This window comes from Balaenoptera ricei, chromosome 8 (genome assembly GCF_028023285.1).
Source record: "Balaenoptera ricei isolate mBalRic1 chromosome 8, mBalRic1.hap2, whole genome shotgun sequence".
NCBI classification, from domain to species: domain Eukaryota; kingdom Metazoa; phylum Chordata; class Mammalia; order Artiodactyla; family Balaenopteridae; genus Balaenoptera; species Balaenoptera ricei.
Genome location: NC_082646.1, coordinates 96,817,066 through 96,835,185, shown reverse-complemented (window position 1 = coordinate 96,835,185; position 18,120 = coordinate 96,817,066). Strand labels below are relative to the sequence as shown.

The 18,120-nt window shown below is 35.2% G+C and overlaps 1 protein-coding gene across 2 annotated transcripts in view; it reads right to left on the bottom strand.

Annotated features, from left to right (window-relative positions):
* The window catches only part of API5 (apoptosis inhibitor 5), a 37,872-nt gene that overhangs the window by 6,230 nt on the left and 13,522 nt on the right, over positions 1-18,120 (bottom strand). For both annotated transcript variants that reach the window (XM_059931415.1, XM_059931414.1), the window contains exons 2-13: positions 16,831-16,992; positions 15,655-15,748; positions 15,097-15,162; positions 14,434-14,585; positions 12,987-13,193; positions 11,944-12,048; positions 10,729-10,818; positions 5,761-5,942; positions 4,383-4,476; positions 3,492-3,548; positions 1,069-1,145; positions 410-546 (exon numbers count right to left, since the gene is read on the bottom strand). In XM_059931415.1, the coding sequence (XP_059787398.1) occupies positions 410-546; positions 1,069-1,145; positions 3,492-3,548; positions 4,383-4,476; positions 5,761-5,942; positions 10,729-10,818; positions 11,944-12,048; positions 12,987-13,193; positions 14,434-14,585; positions 15,097-15,162; positions 15,655-15,748; positions 16,831-16,992 (1,423 nt within the window). The remainder of the gene's footprint in view (positions 1-409; positions 547-1,068; positions 1,146-3,491; positions 3,549-4,382; positions 4,477-5,760; positions 5,943-10,728; positions 10,819-11,943; positions 12,049-12,986; positions 13,194-14,433; positions 14,586-15,096; positions 15,163-15,654; positions 15,749-16,830; positions 16,993-18,120) is intronic.

Sequence of the window (18,120 nt, the reverse complement as noted above, 5' to 3'; positions counted from 1 at the left end):
GCTGATAAGGTCCAAGAAGGATCATTAATACCACATCTGCCAAGAATGGAAACTATATACATTCTTGAGGGAGAATGAACAAAATGTCTTGCCTTGAAGCTAAAACAGGAAAAACCAGGAATAGATGGTTCATGCCATCTTCCTTCCTTTTTTTTCCTGTTGGCTCCTCTGAATACAAGAGGCACATTTTTCAGGTTCTCAGTGTTACATGCTCAATTCAGTGAGCCCACAAGGATGAGTCAGAAAGGAATGGGTTAAGTTGTTTCCCCAACAGTTCAGGTTCCCCAAACTAACTCGAAAAGTCACCTGAAAGAACTATGATACTCTATTTAATTAGTAATTAAAATCAAGTACAACACAATTTCTGCCTAATCTCTCATATTGCTTGTACCCAAACGGAAACGCTCACCATAATTAAAGTTGCCCAAATTGCTGCTATATTTCCCACTAGGAGGATTATAAATCTGCCTGGCATCCCTTTTTGGTCCTGCTGAAGACTTCTTGGGTGGTGAGCCTGAAGTTGTATCTTCATTGGCTCTCTTTTGCCTATAATGGTAGGAAGAACAGCAATTAAAAAAAATTCTTTTACAGCAGAGGCTATCAATATATTTATTATATCTGTTACAAAAGACATCCCAAAGATGACAGTCACATCAGAAAAAAGGAAATAACATTCTGATGTCATCAAATTAACTGTGCTTCAGTTATGCAGACATTGTCAGAGGGGCATTTACAAGGCTTTACAACAATCTGAAATATGTAGCTTCATAGGTTATACACAAGTGACTCATTTTATAAAACTTGTCAGGAAAGTCTTATTAAGTTACAGCAATATGGACAAAGGTTTGAAATTCCAGAGTTGTATTCTACCAGTTTATTTTATAAATACTAGATTAGATTTCATATTTTAAGTCATGCTTCTAATAGTCATAGTTTAACATCTTATTAAGAATCATTTAACTAATAATGTACCATTTTGTACAGGAAATGTAAAATCTGAATTCAGATTTTTTCGTATTTGTAAATCAAACATTAGAACACTTTAATCCCTTTAAATATGTTTCTTACCCAATTTCAACCTTCTGTACAGGTTTCCAGGATAGTGTTACTGTGCTCTTATACGAAGGAGGAATGTGGAAGAGATCCTGAAGAGACAAAATTAGAGATTTCTAATGTGTTTGGTGGTGCGGGGAGTGGTGGTAAGGGTAGAAAACAGGGAGACACACATTAATTTTAGGAAGGGAAACTAATTTATCCTTCTTGCTTTTGCGCTGATGACTAAAATAATAACCTAAAAAATAAACTGCAAAAGAAAAGTAAACAAGGACAATTTGTTTACAAATTACATCTATTACTTCAATGTTATTTTGTGCACATCACTTAAGAAACTGCAGCTAACTTTTTTCAAATGTCATTTCAAGTTATACAACAAAAATACCAATATTTATCAACTTTAATCAAATCCACAAGTAGTTTCTTTTGCACAGGTGCAGTCACTGACGTGCTTTAAGGAAGATACAATGGTGCACTCTGCATTTGCTTTTGCAGGTTTTTAAGTGGTTCAAAACTAGAACAAAACTAAAGGTCTGGCTAATCATGTTTTTCTTCCCCTCAAATATCTATATATTACCAATAAGGAAAAAACCCACAAGATTTAAGTACTAAATTATTAATATATGGTAATGAAAATATTTGCTGGATTTAAATGTTAACATAATCCAGAACTGAAATAATCTAACCTCATAATACCCTCAAAACTATGAATGAATTTCTAAATATATTTATTCTTGGTATTTTACCTAACATTTCTTACCAGTTTTACTCTAATTTTTATATACAGGCAAAATCTGATAAAAGTAAACTAAGTTTCTTTCACAGTTAAAATGAATATGTGAATAAAAATCACCTCCTACTATATAAAACTTAAGTCCAGGGTACCAGATAAATGCAGGAAATTAGCCAATATAAAGTCCTTTGAAACAAAAATTCTTGAGGTTTCTAGTTGGAGTGATTTAGCATATAATAATGTTATTTATTAAGAAAGTGTCAACAGGAAGAAGAAGGGGGAAGTCTTCAATTTTAAACATGTTAAATCTCAGGTGACAATGGGAAACTGGAGTTATAGTTTGTGGATTCACTGAAATAGAAGTGAAGGTAAATTTTGGAATTAGATGCATCTGGTTAGGTAGGAACTAAAGATTGCAAGCAGATGCCATGGATGGACCAAAGCACACCAGTTTTTCTTGTGATTTCCCTAAAACAAAGAATTGATTGTCATATTTAAAAAATATTTCAGAATTTTTTGGTCAGGTACCCTACACATTGGTTGCTGACCCTATTCATCACTCTTCCCCACACAACTTCCTACTGCAGTCATCTTTAAATCACTCTGGTTTCCTGAACAGGAAACTGTCTCATCTCCAATGTGTTGGGTCATAGTATTTGCTAAGTTTAAAACGTTCTTAACATCATAGTATATCTTCAACTTTGACTTATAGCATCAGTTCAAATAAAGTCAAATCTCACATTTTAATGTATTAATCCACTATTTGAAATTATTTATATTTGAGATTTGAAATAAATGGTGGCTATGATAAAAATTTTCTTTGCGATGAGTCAGTATTCTTACCTCTTCTGTTTTTAATGCCTTTTCACTTTTCCTGTTGGCAATGATACTCATCCATCAATGTCTCACTGTTTTCTCTGAAAAGCTTCCCTTTCTCTTCTGATAAAAAGTAAGTATTCCATGGGATTTTTACCAGATTAGTTTTAAGGCATATCACTAGCCCTGATTTTGTTGCTGTTAGGCTTTGTGCTATAAGTGTTACAAATATTTCTTTCTCCCATCTGGCTACAATACTATCAACTTATAACAGTATTGTTAACTTACAGTATCAAATGATGGCTACTTTGTTGTGATTCCTTTTTTGTTCTCTCAGGTTATTAGTTTTTTGTTGAGGCTAACAGATACTTGGGGAGGGTAAACAGAACTGAAGGATATTTATGGCTTAATGGTAAGTATAGAAAACTCTCAATTTATTACATAGACAAGTTAACAGAAAAGACCACAGGACAACATTTCATGTGCCACATAAGACTGTTCATTCTTAGTGTAAGCAAAGCAGGGTTTTATTGGTCATTCAAAAGGACCCGATAGCATTAAGACTAGAAGAATTTATAAGTCAGTGAAATTTCTGAGTCTAAATGTATCTGCTCCAATGCTCTGGGTCAGAAGAACTCTGCATGCTTCCCTTTGTTTGCAGTATCTTCTGCAATAACTTTTAAATAAATAAAACAATGTATTATTCTATAATTGCTACAAAAACGTCACTCGGTGTTATGAAAGGCATAAAGCTTTAAAAGGCCAAACATCTGGAATGTAATGGCGTCTCTCCTTAACCAGTACCACTGCAGACATAAAGACATATGGAAAACCTCTTGCACTAACTTTCTAGCTGGCTGGGATGACTTGATAAGAAAGGAAGACTTACCTTGATTAAAACATTGATATTATTTGTTATTTTCAATGCAACAACTTTAATCTTGTTCTGCAAAAGGAAAACAAAATTAAATTAAAATGCCAGTAACTTTCATGATGTATATTTCATTCCCGTATAGAACATGAATAATTCCACTTCTCTTTCAGAATCATTTCTACAGTTAGAGAATTCCTTGGTTTATATTTACAGATAATGCTCAATCCTATTTCTTGACTCTAAACAAGTGTAGAAAGGGCAAAGAAAGCAAATAATCTTTATCTTCCCTTGACAGGTTAGAACATTTAAGTGTTATATCTAGAATTTACTTGAAAAATGAGTAAGGAACAGGTCATGGGCACACAGCAGTTGTTCTAAAAAAAATATCAGTTTATGTTACAGGAAGACATAATGAAAACTTAAAATATTTCATTAGGACCAAGATGACGATTGATCAAAATAGACGAGATCAGGGAAAACCAAAAATCCCAACATAAACACATATAGTTTGGTACAGAATTGGCAGTTTAATATTTTTTTCTAATGTAAACTAATATTTGGGCTTCTAAAAGGTGAAATTAAAAATATCACAATTGCTAATCAAATATTTAAACAAAATGTGCTGCTAATGAGACCCTAGTGAAAGACTGGTATGCATCAACATTTGATAACATTGTTCACAAACATTGGAAACATTCAAGACATTTCAACAATGATAAAGTTTCCTATATAACTTAGCATATAACTAAATATGTAGTCTTCTAACATTGTATCTTCAACTTAGAGTTGTATCATCCTTCAAATAAAGTCCAATGTTACATTTCAGTATATGAATTCAGTCTGAATTTGTAATAAATGGTGGCTATTATAAAAACTTCCCAACAAGATGTAACTGAGTATTCTTACCTCTTCTGTTTTTAAGGCCTCGCCTGTTTTACCCTGGAGAGCCAAGCGAAGTTGTCTGATATAAACCTGCAGGCCCCGTGCAAAGTACTGCAGCCTAAATGAAGAAGTATTTGCTAATTAACAAATCATCACTTCAACTTTGCTTTTATACCTCAACTTTGTTTTTAAATTCAAAGAATACTACAGCTAAATGACCTTTACCAATAAAGAGTAAATTTTGAGGGGGACTTTCTTTTAATTATCAATGTATGATCATAAGAGATACACAAATAAGTAAAATAAAAGCAGTTTTTCTTCGTCAAAAATTGGAATAGATCCACACTCAACCTGGCAAGGGAAACACTTCTGGCACTGTGCTAAGGAAGCTTGTTATGTTAACCTGCAAGGCATGTGCCTAAATTAGAAACAACCAGGAGCCATGGACAAGAATCAGGTGGCCTGGGTTCTTCTCTTCCACTAGCCAAATGAAGGTCAAGTGACATAGACAAGTCACTTAATCTCTATGTTTACCTGCTAAGGGGGGACAGTGTTTGACCCATTTGCACCTTAGGGTCCAGTTTAAAAATAAAACAAAACTGCAGATTTTGCAAAGGATGTTGAGTAATCTCTTTTTCAAATTTGTTCCCAGGTAATATGTGAAGAAAGGTGGTAACGTAACTCCATCCCGCCAACTTCTAGGAACTCTGCTTAACAACATGGCATCGCTGTTTTTTTTCACTTTCAGAGTAATTTCCTAAGATGCCTGCTTCTGGTCAAACGTTTCACCAAGTATTAAACCTCTGCCTTACCAAAGCATAGAGGACAATAACAGATGATACAGTGGCCAAGCATCTCAAAACTTAAGATGTGAATTTGTTCATGGAATGATTTAATACAAAATATCTTCAGGAAAACGACTTATATTGATTTCTCCAGTGCTGCTCCTCCAGCTGCACTGTAAGGTACTAATAACACTATAAGACAGTAATAGCAGATACAGTTTACTGAATACCCACTATGTGCCAGGCACTGTGCTTAAAGCTTTTCATCCATTGTCTCATTTAATTCTCACAACTCTATAAGGCAGGTACTATTATCAATAAATTTAACAGCTGAGGACAATTTGGGGTGTTAGAGAGGTTAGGGAACCTGCCCAAGATCATGAAGCAAGTAGGGAGAGCCAGAGTCCATTTTTGAAAAAGGTCATCTTCTTCCATGCATTTGCTATGCCACAATAGTTGTATGTTTATATATATTCCTGTTTTGTGGATCTTCCATTCTTTTGCACTGCAGTAAGGCAGGGTGGGGAAAAAGCTCTTATAAAATGAAAACAAAACCTAGGGAGCTTCAAGATAGCTTTCACCTTTGTCAAAGACTGGCCACTTCAATCATACATCACCTGATTTTGAAATCTTTGAGCTTTTCTGCATTCAGCTTGGCTGTTAAGAAATCTGGAAGTTTTCGGCCCAACTGGTGAAAGCTATACAACAAACATTCCACATAACTGAACTGCAGCTTGGGTTCTTCATTACCAGCGTTCTCCCCGTTTTCTGCTTCTTCTGGAGGGAGAGGCATATACTCCTAAGACATGAAAATAGAGAGATGTATGCAATTTGCTCTAGACACTCTTATTGTAAGCATATACTCAAGTAATTATACGGCACGCTTTTAAGACATGAAGCATTAAAAACTAACAAGATCAGAAATTTAAGTAAGGTATCCCTTTTACATATTGGATCAATAACCCAGCCTGTCAACATCCCATATTAACCTATACTATAGCTGCTACTACTGCTACTACTACTACTGACAGTGAAAGTGACTAACATTTATTAGGTACTAGGCAGATGAACGAACTGAAGTTCTGAGAGCTTAGGTAAGTTTCCCAGAGTTAATAAGCTGAAGAGGCAGGATTCAACCTGGGTTTGACATCAAAAGCTGATGTTCTTAAGACAGTATGGAGGTTCCTTAAAAAACTAAAAATAGAGTTACCATATGATCCAACAATCCTACTCCTGGGCATATATCCAGAGAAAACTCTAATTCAAAAAGATACATGCACCCCAATGTTCATAGCAGCACTACTTACAATAGCCAAGATATGGAAGCAACCTTAATGTCCATCAACAGATGAATGGATAAAGATGTGGTATATATATATATGTAGACACACACACACATACACAAACAATGGAATACGACTCAGCCATAAAAATGGATGCAATAATGCCATTTGCATTATGGATGCCATTGCAACATGGATGGACCTAGAGATTATCATACCAAATGAAGTATGTCAGACAGAAAAACAAATATCTTACGATGTCACTTATATGTGGAATCTAAAATATGATACAAATGAACTTATTTACAAAACAGAAACAGACTCACAGACATAGAAAATAAACTTATGGTTACCAAAGGGGAAAGGAGGGGGAGGGATAAATAAGGAGTTTGGGATTAGCAGATACAAACTACTATATATAAAATTAAGATAAACAACAAGATCCTACCATATAGCACAGGGAACTATATTCAATATCTTATAATATGGGCTTCCCTGGTGGCGCAGTGGTTGAGAATCTGCCTGCTAATGCAGGGGACACGGGTTCGAGCCCTGGTCTGGGAAGATCCCACATGCCACGGAGCAACTGGGCCCGTGAGCCACAATTACTGAGCCTGCGCATCTGGAGCCTGTGCTCCGCAACAAGAGAGGCCGCGATAGTGAGAGGCCCGCGCACCGCAATGAAGAGTGGTCCCCGCTTGCTGCAACTAGAGAAAGCCCTCGCACAGAAACGAAGACCCAACACAGCCATAAATAAATAAATAAATAAATAAATAAATAAAAAGAAAATAGTCACTTAAAGGACAAAAAAATTTAAAAAAAAATCTTATAATAAACCATAATGGAAAAGAATATGAAAAAGAATATATATAACTGGATCACTCTGTTGTACACTAGAAACTAATACAACATTGTAAATCAACTATACTTAAAACAAAAAAAAAGTTGATACTCCTAGAAAAAATACTCCTAAAAGTTATATGGAACCAGAAAAGACCCCAAATAGCCAAAGAAATCCGGAGAAAGAACAAAGCAACAGGCATCACACTTCCTGATTTATCAAAACAGTACAGTACTGGCATAAAAAAAGAGAAACAGACCAATGGAACAGAATCAAGAGCCCAGAAATACACCCAAGCATAGATGGTCAACTAATATTTGACAAGGGAGCCAAGAATATTCAATGGAGAAAAGACAGTCTCTTCAGTAGATGGTGCTGGGAAACTAGATATGCACACGTAAAACAATGAAACTGCACCCATATCTTACACCACTCACAAAAATTAACTTGAAATGGTTAAGGACTTAAGTGTAAGACCTGAAACCATGAAATTCCTAGAAGAAAACATAGGAATAAAGCTCCTTGATGTGGGTCATGGTAATGATTTTTTGGGTATGACACCTAAATCACAAGCCACAAAATAAAAAAACAAATGGGACCGCATCAAACTAAAAAGCTTCTATATAGCAAAGTGAAAAGATAACCTGTGAAATGGAAAAATGTATTTGCAAACTATGTATCTGACAAGGGGTTAATATCCAAAATATATAAATACACATACAGCCCAACAGCAAAAAACCAAATAATCCAATCAAAAAACGGACAAAAGAACTTTAACAGACATTTCTTCAAAGAAGATACGAAGGCCAACAAGCACATGAAAAGATGCTCAACATCACTAGTCATTAGGGAATTGCAAATTAAAACCACAGTGAGATATTGGCTCATACCTGTTAGAATGGCCATCATCAAAAAGACAAGAGATAGGGGCAGTTTTGGAAGTTTTAGCTAAGGCAATCAGAGAAGGAAAAGAAATAAAAGGGATCCAAATCAGAAAAGAAAAAGTAAAACTTTGACTGTCTGCAGATGACATGATACTGTACATAGAGAATCCTAAAGATGCTACCAGAAAACTACTAGATCTAATCAATGAATTTTGTAAAGTAGCAGGATACAAAATTAATGCACAAAAATCTCTTGCATTCCAAACACTAACAACAAAAAATCTGAAAGAGAAATTAAGGAAACATTCCCATTTACCACTGCAACAAAAAGAATAAAATATCTAGGAATAAATCTACCTAAGGAGACAAAAGACCTGTATGCAGAAAACTATACGACACTGATGAAAGAAATCAAAGATCATACGAACAGATGGAGAGATATACCATGTTCTTGGATTGGAAGAATCAACATTGTGAAAATGACTATACTACCCAAAGCAATCTACAGATTCAATGCAATCCCTATCAAACTACCAATGGCACTGTTCACAGAACTAGAACAAAAAATTTTACAATTTGTATGGAAACGCGAAAGACCCTGAATAGCCAAAGCAATCTTGAGAAAGAAAAATGGAGCTGGAGGAATCAGGCTCCCGGACTTCAGACTATACTACAAAGCTACAGTAATCAAGAAAGTATGGTACTGGCACAAAAACAGAAATATAGATCAATGGAACAGGATAGAAAGCCCAGAGATAAACCCACACACATATGGTCCCCTTATCTTTGACAAAGGAGGCAAAAATATACAATGGAGAAAAGACAGCCTCTTCAATAAGTGGTGCTGGGAAAACTGGACAGCTACATGTAAAAGAATGAAATCAGAACACTTCCTAACACTATACACAAAAATAAACTCAAAATGGATTAAAGACCTAAATGTAAGGCCAGATACTATAAAACTTAGAGGAAAACACAGGCAGAACACTCTATGACATAAATCACAGCAAGATCCTTTTTGACCCACCTCCTAGAGTAATGGAAATAAAAACAAAAATAAACAAATGGGACCTAATGAAACTTAAAAGCTTTTGCACAGCAAAGGAAAACATAAGCAAGACGAAAAGACACCTCTCAGAATGGGAGAAAATATTTGCAAACAAAGCAAATGACAAAGGATTAATCTCCAAAATATACAAGCAGTTCATGCAGCTCAGTATCAAAAAAACAAACAACCCAATCCAAAAATGGGCAGAAGACCTAAACAGACATTTCTCCAAAGATATACAGATTGCCAACAAACACATGAAAGAATGCTCAACATCACTAATCATTAGAGAAATGCAAATCAGAACTGCAATGAGGTATCACCTCACACCAGTCAGAATGGCCATCATCAAAAAAATCTACAAACAATAAATGCTGGAGAGGGTATGGAGAAAAGGGAACCCTCTTGCACTGTTGGTGGGAATGTAAATTGATACAGCCACTATGGAGAACATTATGGAGGTTCCTTAAAAAACTAAAAATAGAACTACCATACGACCCAGCAATCCCACTACTGGGCATATACCCTGAGAAAATCGTAATTCAAAAAGAGTCATGTACCACAATGTTCACTGCAGCACTATCTACAATAGCCAGGACATGGAAGCAACCTAAGTGTCCATCGACAGATGAATGGATAAAGGTGTAGCACATATATACAATGGAATATTACTCAGCCATAAAAAGAAACGAAATTGAGTTACTTGTAGTGAGGTGGATGGACCTAGAGTCTGTCATACAGAGTGAAGTTAGCCAGAAAGAGAAGAACAAATATCATATACTAATGCATGTATGTGGAATCCAGAAAAATGGTACAGATGAACCTATCTGTACGGCAGGAATAGAGACGTAGAGGTAGAGAACGGACATGTGGACATGGAGGGTAAGGGGAGGGTGGGACGAATTGGGAGATTAGGTTTGACATAAATACACTACCATGTGTAGAAGAGACAGCTAGCGGGAACCTGCTGTATAGCACAGGGAGCTCAGCTCAGTGCTCTGTGATGACTTAGACAGGTGGGATGGAGGGAGGTTGGCAGGGAGGTCCAAGAGGGAGGGGTTTTATGTATACATATAGCTTATTCACTTCATTGTATAGTAGAAACTAACAAAACATTGTAAAGCAATTATACTCCAACTAAAAACAAAAAAAGATGGCCTATTTCCTCCACAATTATGATTAATGGCTTTATTTCCAGGTTGCTAAAGCCATTTGGCCTTGAGCAGTAACCTTGATGGTGATCTGGTGCAAACATTTAAAATATTTTGATAAAGGAATAGCAGAAAGACTTACTATATAAATCCTGTATTATATTTTGTCTAAAGCATCAACAACAGAAGAAGTGCCAAAGATTAAAACAGATTTTATTTTTAAAGTAAACAACGTGTGGTCTGAGCAGCTAACAACACTACAATTATTATCTAAATCATTTCAAAATCTGGTTCTCCATAATCTAGAAATTAATACTACACTATTAGACTTTGGGGCTCTATACTGACTATGCCATAAGGAAAGAAAAAAGTTCTTACCAATAACTTATCAAACAATTTCCTTAAATTTGTTTCTAGCTTTTCCATGTCACCACAAAATGAACTCATTTCAGCCAACAGCTTCAATACCTAAAACACACAATTCACTATTAGCATTCTTTTTGAATGAGCAAGGGTTATAAAATAATAATTATTCCACATAACTATTTAATACTGCTTATTTTTCAATTAGGCTTTTACAGAATCATAACATTTGAACTGGAAAAAAAATTTAGGGATGCAGCCCTATTTTACTGTTGAGGAAACTGAAGGTCAGAGAGATTATGTGACTTGGCTAAGGCACAACGTATGTGAGTGGCAGGGCAGACTCTAAAACCCAGATCTCATGACTCTCAATATATCTGTGAGAATTAGTAAGGAAAAGAATATACATGACACTTTCTGCTACAGGTTAACAACGTACAAGAAAGAGACAATGAGCAAGAACTCTTAACAGCAAAGAATTATTTACTAACATTTAGGATGGGCCTCCTTTGCCATCAAACTTAGTCTCTGGATACTAACTCAAAGTATCAGCAATTGCCACTATTCTTTAGGTTCATCTCTGCTTTACTCAATTCCAGTCTGATAAGCCAAACCCAGGACATGTGAAGGAAACCACAGTGTAAGTGCACAGTGAGACTCTTCTCTAGCCTAAAGACCCATGAAGGAAATGGCACATACATTTCCATATTTCAATTCAATTCCACAATCATTACTAGGTGCTTTTCAGAATTCTACATTAGATTCTGAGGATTCAGAGAGGAATAAGGTTAAATTGGGGAGAAAAATATAGAGTATTTTATATGCTGTAAAAAAAATGTATATGTACATTACAGTTGAGATATAAAGGGGACAGAGAGTAGTCAATTCTATTGGAGAACGGATAAAGGACGTTTTATGTTAATTGGTTAAATCTGGCTCTATCAGTCATAGAGATAGGAACTGTCATAATTGAACAACATATTTAAAAGTATTAAGGCTACAAAGGCAGAGACTTAGACTATAATGAAAACTATAGGCAGTGCTTTCCTACTGTAGCAAACTCTCAATGAATCCATAAAGCATTCCTATGTAATTAATCCTGGGACAGGTTACTAGCTAGCCACCACCAGGCCTTAAATCTCTTAGAAATCAGATCAAAGTTAGTGGTTTACATTTATGTTGAAATACGGGAATGACTTTTCAGTGCTAAAAGCAGAAATTTTCTCTTACCTCCAACTGTATATCAAGACCCTCCACTGGGGTAGTCAAGGAACTGAGGTTAGGGAGAACTTGCTCACAGAAATAAGTCACAAACCTTGTGGAATGAACATTTTTCTGTAAAAAATCCAAAGAACACTGAATTGTCAAAAACAAAACAAAAATTATATATATACATATATTATATTCTCTCAAACAGTAGAATGTCAATAGACAAATGCTCAGTACCAAAGCATCAAGTACTGTGGCTAAAATACAACAGAGTGCATACCCCAAAGCACCCCAGGAGTAACCTCAATAGACAATATATACTTTGTTGCAAAGTAATCTGGAGCATTGGGACTTTTATACATCTTTCAACTCTTATTTGATTCTCAGGTCAAATTTGGGGGGAAACTTTAGTGTTGAATTTTAGACTGTACATTCCCCCTTTAGAAGGACAGCTCCTTTATTTATTTATTTAAAAAACATTTATTTATCTATTTGGTTGTGCCGGGTCTTAGTTGTGGCAGGCAGGCTCCTTAGTTGCAGCTCACAGGCTCCTTGGTTGTAGTATGCGCATGGGATCTAGTTCCCTGACCAGGGATTGAACCCAGGCCCCCTGCGTTGGGAGTGCCGAGTCTTAACCACTGCACCACCAGGGAAGTACCAGGACAGCTCCTTTAAATTGTGTTTTTCAAACTTTGCTATGCACATCTCAGAAGATTCATGGCCAGAGGAAGCACAAAGCCAGAGATAAAGAGCAAATGTACCTACAACAACAATCTAAAAAATTTAAGGAATAAAAAAAGTTAAATTACTAAACTAAGTGTTTTAAAAACTCAGTGAAACTATAAAGTATGACGCAAAATCTCAAGACTTTTAAAAAGTCCCTAAGCAAGACTATAAAGAAATTTCTTGCTGCTTTGGGCTCTTCACCTAGGCCTCCATAAAATAAAAGCTCCATTGGGTTAATACTTTTATGCAAAGGTTTGAGGAGAACGCTCAAGTGTATATCTATAAAATTTTAAGCTAATAAAGTAATCAAAATACCAGGTATAAAACAAAGAGCTCACAGAGAAGAGGGGTACTGCCTGCCGAGTGCACTGTAAAAGCCTGTCCACACAGTCAGGATCCGAGGGATTGAAGGTTTGTTCCAGGTCAGCCTGTTCAGCCACCAACTCTACCAGTTGCTGCCTTCCACTCACTGTCTGTAAGCTTTTTAACCCAGATAGTATCTTCATAAACAGGACAAATTCCTCACCAGTCACATCTTCTAGGACCTGGAAAGAGACAATTCAGAACAGTTTTAGTTTCTTTATCATTTGAATGGCAAAGAAATATCAATACTGAAACAGCACAGCAAATTTGTTTTGCAAAGTCAGTTTGCTGCTAATGTTCCTGAAATACTGAAGAGAGGACAACCTCAAGCTTCAGTCAAGTTAGCTTCAGAATAAGCCATGCATTCTCAATGGTGCGCTACATTGTTTCCAATGGAACAAAATTTGGTTCTTGGAAAATTTTACTCTTTTTTTACGTATAAAGCACAGATATACATATAGTACATAAACAGATATACAGTATATCTGTGGTATTAAAATTTCATGGGATAGTGGCTAAGGGAAAAAATATCTAAAAAGGCTCTTCAGGGGGTGATAGCCAAAAAAAAAAAAAAAAAGATGGAGAAAATGTGGCAATAAACTGTTAAATCAGACTCAGTTCCCTATATTTAAAAGCAGCCTCATTCACATTAATATGATAATTGTATACAAAACAGGAGACCATGCAAATTTTAAGTGCTCCATATCAGTAGGTCTAAGCCTTTCTGTTCACTGACCAAAGGAGCAAGCAATCATGACGTATCCCACCAAATAACTAGCTGGGGCATAGGTGAAATATGCTGCTCCTTTCTCTCTCACTAAAGAAATCTTACCAATAAGCAAGTGAGTGGTGCTGTTAGAGAAAATTTTGAATTTTCCTGCACACATAAAAATAAATTATTCCCAAACATTGGTACTGTATGAATGAAAAGTTAATTGTGACGCACCTTTCAAATCTTAGCAACTATAACTATGCCAGCGCTGGGAGCACAAATAAGCATGGTCTCTAGAGCTTATAGTGTCATGGGATAGGATGAAACAATAGGTCATTTCAAGGTGACTTCATTTTCATTCTGAAATGATCCAGAATACTATGGGAGAATATCCTAAAATCAGGGAGGAAGGGCAGGAATTAGGTAAAAATTCCTAAAGGAAATGATTCCTTCCTGATGAATGCATAAATTTTAAGGATAACACCACAAAGGATTTAAATGTGATCAAACCCTTTAAATTAACACATTGATTCATCATTACAAGTGACCAAAGTGCAAAGCACAACATAAGAAAATATTGAAGTTCTACAGTGGTTCTTATGGGATATATCACCTTATACACAAGCCACATATAGCACTGATGAATACTGCTAATTTCAAATATGTTCTTGTGCATTAGAGAAGTTCACTAAAGGATAACCGAAGCTTACCTTCTTGGATTCAGTTAGTATAAGTTCCTCTACTTCCTTTGTTAAGACTTCATCTGGTAAAGTCTTAAGTTTTGTAGAAAGGAATTTAATTGCTCGTTCTCTAACAATGTCCTCTCCTTGAAGAATTTGGCTGAACAAGCCACCTAAAGTCCCTGCAAAACAAAACAGTTGCATGCAGCAAGTCAATTCTATATAGGAATGAAAATTTTCAAGTTAATTTGAATTACAGTATTTCTTTTCAAGTGAATTAACAAACTTCCTGAATATCACTGATACTGGTTAAACTGTCTGAAATTTCTAAAGCCCCAACCATAAGAGTGATCATATGCTTTGTTCACGGATTCAGAATCAGCTTGAGCATGACTTTCCTTTTCTATCACTATTAATAATAAATAAACTCAGGTATTTTGGAAGAATTTCTTTAAAGTGGCAAAGGGAGTTTTTCCAATAGATTTCTAAGGGAAAATTTGATCTGTTTTTGCAATTATTTCTGCTGGTTTTTCGAGTCACAAACATCTTGAGCTAAGCTTTTTTTGGAGAACACTTAGAATTTTTATGAAACAGATGTCTGGGTGAATCCCAGACTTCACCCTTAATGAGTATTGCCAAACTCCCCAATTTTTTAGGACACTGAACACAATTCAGAACAAGAAGTGGCCTTACCTTTTGCATCCATCTTAAATATACTTAATAGGGCATTGTTCACTAAGTTAAATTCTGCAGAGTCATCTGGATAGAAAAAAAGTGGTACAATGTATAAAATAAATGAAAAATATCATCTGCTTCATTTTCAAACTTAAGACTCAACATAGTTTCTCACAGATTACATTGAGAGGAGACATATAACTAAGCATTTCTCTCAAGCACCAAGAAAATACATCTTTCTTGTAAGGGTAGAGAACCTGATCTAGTGTACCTGGAAAGCTCTTATGTTAAGAGGGTACAATTAAGAAACTACAGGAAATTGGGGGGTGGGGGGATGGTGGTGAATAAAAATTCCCCGAAGAATCCAGTCATTATATCTTTATGAACAGAATTCAAAACAAAACTAGAAACTAGATAATCACAAGTCAGTAAGCTTCAAACTACTGAATAAAAAAGAGAATTTAAATTTCTATCAGAGGTAGCACCTTCAGAAAAAAAAAAAAGCTAAGAAAAACAGAGTCATTATTTCAGAGAGAATTTATATTTAGATAAAAGGGTATTAATAAAATTCCTTACCTGTCTGCAAAAGTTGGGTTAGTATATCTGCCACTCGGGGAAGATTTTCTCCAGTGGCAAATTGAGGCAGCTCTTTAATTGCCTGCCGTCGAATCTGAACATAATTTCAAACAAAAAATTAACCAAATACTATCATAAATAAAAACAACCTCAACCTTTAAAGAAAACAAAAACCACAGACAAACCATATAAGGGCATATGAGTCACAAAAATATGAGATTTTTAGCAGTTTTAGAAATAATTTACTCCAATTTAATATTCAAGCTTCACAGAATACTAAAACAAAATGTGGTGGAAAGGGACATTAAATACAATTATCTGGAGTAGGCAGATTTGAGATTATAAACAACAGTTTATATGCTGATTATACACAACTGTTGGGTTTTTACTACCTGTGGGTACATAATACAGTATCCCTCAAGAATGGCTACAGTGTCAATATCATATCTAATAACTATTTACTTTAGAATTTTCAGTATTGACTACTTAATACATTTGTGAATACATTCTGTGAACTTCATTCCAAATATGTGATCGTGGCTTATCTAGTTTAACATAAAAGTGCAAAGGAGTTAAATCTAACAAATTACGCATGAAATCATGATTTCATTTGAAAAGCCAGGGGCTAATAGTTGAAAATTCTTAGGAACCTGTATCAGCAGCCAGAAATGCTAATGGTTAATTCTGTTCCAAGGAAAAACTATTTCTTTTTATTCTAGTAATCACATACAATTTTTTCACAGGTCAATTATTTTTCTGCTATGCAAAATATTTAGGGGTGTTGAAGCTATATTTTATGCTGCAATACTATTATTATTTTAAATATCCAATCAAGCATAAATTGACTACAAACTAACACTAGTCTGATTTCATATGCACAATGCGTAATAATCTAAGGAAAAGATGTGAGCCACAACCATTTTCAACAGTGGATAACAAATAAGCAAAACAAAGTATTATGTGATTTTACAGATTCTTCACAGTTGAAAGAACTAATATATTTTCTTACATGTAGATTTAAGCCTTGGTATGTTGTCACACCAGGCCACACTGCAGTATTTTATTGTGCACTGATATGATTGGTACTTCAGTTATATTAGCTACACACAGAAAATGTCTGAAAATGGCAAAAGCAACACCTGAAAACTTGTTGAAAAGTGTCAAACATAAACTTACTGATACGTCTTCATCCTCACAGAGGTCTAACTGTGCATTGATAGCAGAATCAGCCAATTCTGGAAAATGCTTAAAGAATTTTGGAATAAACTGAGCTGCTAATCTTTTTTCCTTGGTACCACCTTTGACACCATCCAATATCACTTGATAAGCATCTTTATGCTGAAAGAAAGAATGAAGTAGAAAAGAAACACAATTTTGAAGGATGGGAAGCTAAACAAACTTCTTTGAGTCTGCTTTAAATTAGCTAAATTTTACATAGGCTATGAAATGGGCTTATTTTTGGAGTTTTACTGCTTAAATTTGACAGCTACCTTCCTACTATCTGCTCCCTGTCCCCCATGTTATTATTTGTGAGTTGGGAAAGAGAGAAGAATGACTCTAATATTAAGTGGAAAAAGCAAGTTTGTTATGTACCAACACTTCTTTATTCTAGTGATTACTGACCCTAGCCTTGTGATTGTATCATGCTTTAAAAATTTGTAATGAATATAATAGAATTCTCAAAGAATTGTGTTACATTTACTTAAATATATTTATCTGTTTCCAATTAGCACCTTGCAGAAGGTAGAGAGAATACATTCCTGAAATTAAGCAATATGAGGAAGGTTAGGAAGCTTTATTTTGCCTCATATTTTAGGATATAAAAATGGTAATTCATTCTATATGGCCAGCCAATTTCGATGAAGACAGATGCTAATATCACATATTTAACTTTTCATTAAAATAATACATTCAAAGCTCATTTGTTTCCTTTAAAAAAAAAAATCAGAAGCGCTGTACCTCAGATACTCATAATGTGAAGAATCAACAAGTTCCCAATCCCCCCTACACACTTGCCTCCAAACCAGTCCTTTTATTAAATGGATCAGCTGGCAAACAAAGTAATAAATATCACAGCTACAGAATACTTTTAATTCCTGGAAAACCTTAAACATAATACAAATACCAAATATGTATTTACTCTGTATAAAGCAATTCTCTAAATGCTTTAGATAAGTGAGTTTACTTTATGCCATCAAGAGCGGATAACTAAAGAACAGCCAATGGATTAGAGAATTACCACAAATTTAGTTTTGTGATAATTCTTCTCATGGACAATATACTGTGTTAAGTGAAAAAAAAATACAGCAAGATGAAAAGTTATTTAGGTTCAGTGGGATCTCAATTAAGGACATTATTATTATTATCATTATTTTTGGCCGCCCTACAAGGCATGCAAGATCTTAGTTCCCCAACCAGGGATCAAACCCATGCCCCCTGCAGTGGAAGCTCAAAGTCTTGACCGCT